The sequence below is a fragment of the Nicotiana sylvestris genome, chromosome 1, assembly GCF_000393655.2.
Source record: "Nicotiana sylvestris chromosome 1, ASM39365v2, whole genome shotgun sequence".
Classification (NCBI taxonomy): Eukaryota; Viridiplantae; Streptophyta; class Magnoliopsida; order Solanales; family Solanaceae; genus Nicotiana; species Nicotiana sylvestris.
In genome coordinates, this window is record NC_091057.1 from 157,780,113 (window position 1) to 157,787,342 (window position 7,230).

Here is a 7,230-nt window from a genome sequence, read left to right on the forward strand (position 1 = left end):
CAAATTCATCTTCAAGTGAAAATTAAAAATTTTATGGCCAAACACTGATTTCGAAAAAAAATGAAATTTTTTCGAAAAAAAGTGAAAAAATTCTTATGTCCAAATGGGCTCTTAGTAGTGTTGCAAGTTTATTTTTCGTATTGTTGGTACATGGCATCATCAAACGACGGAAAATAATATTATTCAAACGATATATTCATCAAACAATATAATACAATACAGTGCATTATGGAACGATACATAATAACCATCCAAACAAGTTGTTAGCGTAAACATCGAACGCCTCTATTCTGAACCCTTAATTCAACATCAATCAATTCTTAGTATGGATGACTCAAACTAACGTCAATTAGTTAATCACCCATCCTTCCACTACTCAATTGACATGCATTAGCAGAAAATTTAACTATCAAATCACGAGTGATTTGCTTTTATTCCGATGGAAATGTTTGCTTAATCGATATTTTTTTCCTTTCCTAATCAAAAGGTAGACCAAAAATAAACAATGGAGTTCTCATTCTATTTTCCAACATTCTTTTGCTCTTTCACTCGGACCAAATATTCCAAAACTTTATATGTTGAAAATTATTGGATGCAATCTGAGCTTAGCTGGTATCAGCTGGAGGTGATTTTAATGCCCTGAAGCAAAATCCATGTGGTCAAGGATGATTAGGACTTTTAAGTTCTCAAAGATTAATAATGCTAAAAGTGGAGAAAATACAGAGAATCAACAGTTAATACTTGGACCCCCAAGAGAGAAACAAACAAAATTTCGAGATCTACCTTGCAAGTTATATCAAATATTTTGTTGTTGAACGACAAATAAAATGTATTTTAGTAGTCCTGAAATTGCAGTTGAGTCTAAAAACAAGAAGAGCGAAGGAGGAAAAACACAGAAAAGTTAGTCTAAGCACAGATTTGATTTCAATTAATATTGTCTGTTGAATACGAATACAGTAACTAATCATGTAAAAACAAATCCCTTCAACAGCAGAGTTCTATTAAATGTTGAACACAATTTTACTGGAAAAAACCCCCCCCAAATCCATTAGCTATATAATACCTTCTCCCAAATGAAATCTAATTTCAGGATTTCTTGGAGTACATGGACTCCACTTTGCCATCATTTCCACCAAGCAACATATACTTATCCTTCCTTGTCAACTGAGTGCACTCAAAACCAAGAACACCACCTAACACTTTCTGGACATGGTTGGCTACCTCAATCGATGATTTTCCACCCTTGCAAGTCATTTCCTTTGGCAATGGTTCAAGAAATTTCACTTCATATTTTGGCCTAGGGTTCATGAAAAAGAAGTATGGATCCCAAAACTTAACCCCGCGGACAGTTGTACCATAGAACATGTTTTGCTTAGAGTCCACTGCAACAGGCACAATCCTATCGCTTAATTCTGCGAACAAAGCACTAAACCTCAGCAAAAACGGCTCGCGACAAGTAGTTCCCTCTGGACATACAACTAGATCGCCCTTCTCGAGCAATTTCTTAATCATTGCAGCATCAGCGTCACGATCACGAGTCAAAGCAACGGCTGGAATTGGTGACAAGAATCTAGAGAGCTTGCTCACACTGTATGTGACAGTGGAGACTTTCCTCCCGAGTGCTATAGCAACAATAATAGGATCAAGAGCTGAACGATGATTACACACGTAGAGGTTTCCAGGGGTTCCTGGTGATGGTGGAGGTGGTCGAGGGCCTTTGATCTCGAGCTTGATCCCAACCAATGCATATGTATAACGAACAATGCTCTCTGGGAGAGGGAGATTGAAGTATACACGGAATATAGCGAGAGCAAATCCGAATGGCAGCCACATATAAGTGATTAAGGCATTGAGTGGATTTGGGCGCTGAACCAAGCGACCATCATGGAAGATCAATCTGCTTTTTAAGCGATCGAGTGGAACTGGTTCTGCTGATTTGCTAGGGAGCACCATATAACCTTCCTGTTTAACTTATATATGTTAGCATAGACATAATGTAGATCACCTATTAGTTGGTTCAAACTCAAAGAGACTGAGCTCATGGGTTCGGACTTGGTACATGATCTGAGGCGGACCTATACTATTCAAAAGAGGGATCACCGACATCCGTAAAGTTCGGCAAAAATTTCATGTATATATGTATATGTCTTTAAAAGATAATAGTAATATAATAGTAGTGGGCACCCTATATACAAAACAAATTTTAACTCAATCCAAAAGTGCACCTTAACTTTCAAATACTTGATCCGCCTCGGTAGAAAGGGCACATAACACAAAGTTCAAATGAAATCTTGGTGTAACATTGAGGTTTCGCGGTGCATTTATTATTTATTCAATAAAGAAAAACCAACTACTAACAATACATAAATGACCAAACAAAATAGAAATCAAGTCCTTCATTACTACTTTTATTCACATATGTATATCAAATCTAAAGTAATATTGACGCACAACTCAGAGTGAAGGACCACTGGAATTCTGCTAAGTGGCTGGTATGAGAGTAATTGCTTTAGGCCCCTCACAATTTACTTTCACATGTTTATCTCAACCACCACATTAAATGGCATGTAACCAATTACCCACATAGTTATTTTAATTTATTGAAGGATAAAGTTGTAAGTAAATCAGTATCGATTGGAGGTATTATTCTTCTAGTTGTTGATTCTTACAAGAAATCAAAGATAAGGTCCATTTTAAGAAATGTTATCAGATCGATAAGAATTCTTCACACCACCTACTTGAGAATATAATATAAACAACAATAGTATCACAAGTTTAACGTCCAACAGTGGCCACTAAATTAGATATGTTTGGTTAACAACGTCATGCACTAGTTGAACAAGCTCTCATTAGTCATTACATTTATTAGTACTAATACAATTTGCTAAAAGTATAAAAGGAAAATTTAAACGTCAAAGATAATTTAAATATTGTTAGATTTCCGTATATGAGACAAAAGCTTCATTAACATACTCTCTCAACGTTTGTAAGATTCACACTTACATAGAATTTCAGTATATCAATCTAAAAGTTAATGCAAATAAGTTCACATTAATCAAAGAATAGGGATTTTAGATTCTCTCAAGGAATCTGAAGAAAATAAAACAGCTTGGTGCACTAAGCTCCTGCTATGCGCGAGGTTCAGGAAGGGACGAATCACAAGAGTCTGTTGTATGCAATCTTACCCTACATTATTGTAAGAAGCTATTTTCACTTCGAGCCCGTGACATTTTTTCACTAAACAAAAAGCTGAAATTATACTAAACAAAAATTGCCAGAAATTACATTTTTTTCTAGTTATTAAATTGTGATACAAGAAAAAGCTGCTTTGACTCTCCAAATACTAATCATGTTACATAAATAAAACAGAGTACTGATCGAGTATCAATTAAATTTGTGTAATTATTTACCTTGCAAATGGACATGAAATCATGATCAGACTCACGATCACCCAGTCCAATATCAGGCATTTCTTCTCCAAACTCCTTCAAAATTGACAATTTCTTCCATTTCCCAACCAAAATCCCAGGACTTTTCACAAACCCAGTAGCTCTCTTAGTCTTTGGATTCACCTCAATCTCTGTTCCAAGAACTTTATCACCTCCCAAAAAATCCTTCACAAAGGGCTCAACCATAATTGTAGGATTAGCAGTAACCACAACTTTCCTCTTACACTTATCAAACACCTCAAAACTCTCTTTTCTCACGTCTGAGGCATAAAATCTCGGGAGAACAGCCCGTGAAGCGAGCTCGATATCTCGGATTTTAACGCCAGCGAAAGAAATGTAAATGAGCATTTGAATGGCTAATGCTTCGGATACGAATACGTATGCGATGGCGATGAGAGGGAAAGAAAGGAGAAGTATTAATCCCCGGAGAAAGCTGCCGGCTTCGATAGCGACTAACATGAAGTAAGGGAAAGATGAACGGGAAATTAAGAGGGTTCCGTCGAGATCCGCCGCGACGGAATGGTGGTTCACGGAGGTGGTATCGCATGTCGTTACCGACGGAAAGGATTTCTTGGGTTTTGGAAGTGACATTTTGTTAAAACTCCAGAGAGAAAGATGGGAGTTTTTTGGTTTGTAAGAATGGAGGGTGAGGAGAGGGAAGGTCTGGTTTTAAATGAAAGTGGTTGAGTGTGAAGTTACGTAAAAGTCCTTTAGGATGGTTTTTACAGTTGGGAATTTTTGGATGGAGGTTAGTGAAAAGACAAGAATGACCCTTGAGTTTAGCGTGTGGGAGGATGAGGAATTTAATGCTTCAATTCATAAAATTATGTTGGTTTGGTGTTTGGTATTTACTTTTTGCATTTTTCGTGAAGATAAGGATTAAATTTGCCTTTTGACTTTCTCACCGATATATGAGAATTATCGGATTCAAAATTATTTATTTATTTTTTGTTTGGATTCATTTTTAAATAGTATTAAAATAAAGTTTATATATTTACCCATTTAGAGATCATACTTATAACAAGAGTTTTTAAATTGTTATAGATACTCTTTTTGTTGAATGCTAGTAATTGATTAATGATGTAAACTATTTTAGTTTGTTGGAAACTTGAAATCAGACTTCAATGTGTTTACATATTTTGGGAAGTAATCATACTTGATTTGCCCTGATTTTAACTAAATTAGGAGGGACAGAAAAGAAAATGATCAATACGAAATGTGAAAGAAACTAACTTGTATTCTTATTTGGAAAAATATTATTGACACTCAATATTTGCATCAATTATATTAAAGTGCAAAAGAAAGTAAGTGATTAGGATTTTCTCTGAAAAAATTTACTGGCATTAGATAGCTACATCAAATAATCTTTAACCAGTGATTAAATGTAAAAGATATCTGTAATGAATTTATTAGATGGACGTAAATATTAATATATTTTTAGGACTATTCTTGACTCACTTCTCAACCAACTAGACTTTTTATGTCCTTCAATTTCATCATCAACATTACTTCTTTCTATTTATTCATGCTATTAATTGCAAAGCTGTCAGGTCGGTGGCCATTTATTATTTTTGGAAAACATTATGTATTTTTCTTGAATATATGTTTTAATTTATACATCAATTATCAAGATCTATCCTCTACTTTGGTAAAAAAGTAAAAACCAATAAACCTCCCATTCTTATAGAGAAATATCAGACACCTATCCCCTTCCATTTTTCAATATTTTATTTCATATAGTTTTAGGGAAATATATTAAACTAATACAAAATCTTAAATTTTCTAATGATATTATTGCCTTATGTGTCCTATATTAATAAAGAAAAGTCAGTGTAATAAAACACCACAATAAAGGAATGTTTTAACCAGTTCTTTTTTCAAACTAGAAGGCATTCATTTGGTAAAAATAATATAGCCGAGGAAAACATAAGGGGGACAGAACCAATTACTTAAAATATCCATTACCCATTGTAACAAGAAACGTAGGCATATCAATTTACCATTACAACAAGAAACCATATTCTTCAGATATAAAACTTATTCCTGATTCAGTTTATCCTTGTAAACTTTAAAGTAGTAGTTAGTTATATCAACATGCCAGCTACTGGATTGAAACTTTATTTTTTTTCCTGGTTTCCATTGGTGCCTTTATGAACTCATGGAAGTTCAATAAGTAGGTCAGGTTGGTGTTTGTATTTGTAGTTGGCTAGCTATTTATTACACATTGGCTTACTTGTTCCAATCTTCTTCTACAACCATATTATATATATATATATATATATATATATTAGACTTTTTACTCTTTCGGTGCCTATTTTAGTCATCTTATCCCAACCAGTGGCGAGCCAGAATTTCAAAATATAAAGATATAAACTCATCAACAAGTCAATGGTTGTCATTATATAGTATATATACATATTTTAAAACGTAATTACCGAGTTAAACAATATAATTTTCCGACGAAGGGGGTCGGTTGACATCCCTTGGGTGCATGTGGCTCCGCCACTGATCCCAACGGAGCATAGGAGTTTATCAACTGAAGAGCCCTACTGCAGTGCAGTCGGGTTATTTATTCTATTAAAGTCTAGCTTAACCCGTTATAACAAATTACTTAATTGACTATTTTACAGATTACCTATGTATTTAGCTTAGATAGTTGATTATATTAGTTGGTTTTCAAATTAAATGATAATGTATAAAAAATGGATGAAGCAAAGAACCAAAAGCGATTTGAATCTTAGACTTAGTGAAGGGAAAAAAATATTATTTCATTTGAGCTTCATTATATACGACGTAAAATAATGTCTTTTGTTTTGTAAAAATTGTTTAATTTTTTTTTAACTTGTATCCACTTTTTAAACAACGTCAGCTCTCTTTCTCCTCCTTCATTTTCTTTTTTCTTCTTCTACAACGATAACTTCAACATTGCTCTCTTTGATTAATGAAGCTAAAACAAATATACTGAAGACTTCCATTTGGATTATTATAACATTAAAAACCTGTTTCCTCATTGTCTGGAAACACAACTCCGTCATCCATTGCTGGAAATTTACTTGATACCGTGAATGTTTCTGCTCCAGCCTTTAACAGTAAGTTTCAAATTCATTCTTTCTCATGCACATGGAGTTTGTTCTTCTTATTCTTTTTTCTTTTCTTTAGGATGTCATATATTCAGAGAAAAAAAATATCTTCTGCAAAAAACTTAAAAAATAAATAATTTTACTGGCTTGTTCAGGCGCCCCAGATTTAACGTTGAATGCCTTGGCATCATGGTTTTGCGAATTGATCAATCGAAAAGCATCAATTACCACCTTCCTTTTAACACTCTGAATTGGATCCGATTACATAAAATTTGGGTGAGTTATCAAAAACTAGAACATCTTGATAGTGGGATTCCCTAGTTACAACACAAAAACTTCAGCTTTAGAGCTGAAGTTTCACAGTTACAACACAAAAACTTCAGCTCTAGAGCTGAAGTTTCCCAGTTACAACTAGAGCTGAAGTTTCCCAGTTACAACACAAAAAACTTCAGCTCTAGACCTGAACTTCAGGTCCGGCTACTAGAATGCTGAAGTTTTGCGTGATTGCCTTTGCTACTTCAGCCCCGTGTGCTGAAGTTATGCGAAAAAGCGGGTACACTTGCAATTTTTTTTTGCAAAACGGGCACAAGTTAAAATGTGACACAAAAAGCGGGTATAGATACAAATGCCCCTTTTTTTTAATGAGAAATGATGAATTGTTCTCAAATAATAAATTTAGATCAAATTTAAAACAATTTAAT

General features: G+C 34.2%; 1 protein-coding gene across 1 annotated transcript; it reads right to left on the reverse strand.

The window, feature by feature from the left end:
* Positions 1–901: 901 nt before the first annotated feature.
* On the reverse strand, positions 902–4,095 carry LOC104243693 (glycerol-3-phosphate 2-O-acyltransferase 4). The gene is made up of 2 exons (XM_009798932.2): positions 3,411–4,095; positions 902–1,962 (listed from the first exon to the last, which is right to left on the reverse strand). Exons 1-2 carry the CDS (start codon positions 4,038–4,040, stop codon positions 1,087–1,089), a joined length of 1,506 nt encoding a protein of 501 aa, XP_009797234.1. The 5' UTR covers positions 4,041–4,095; the 3' UTR covers positions 902–1,086.
* Between the last annotated feature and the right edge of the window lie 3,135 nt (positions 4,096–7,230).

What these genes read in the sequence shown, in the direction of transcription:
- LOC104243693 (XM_009798932.2), bottom strand. Translation starts at nt 4,040, where the DNA reads ATGTCACTTCCAAAACCCAAGAAATCCTTTCCGTCGGTAACGACATGC. An exon ending in ATTTCATGTCCATTTGCAAG is followed by an intron (nt 1,963 to 3,410) that starts GTAAATAATTAC and finishes TAAGTTAAACAG; the next exon opens with GAAGGTTATATGGTGCTCCC.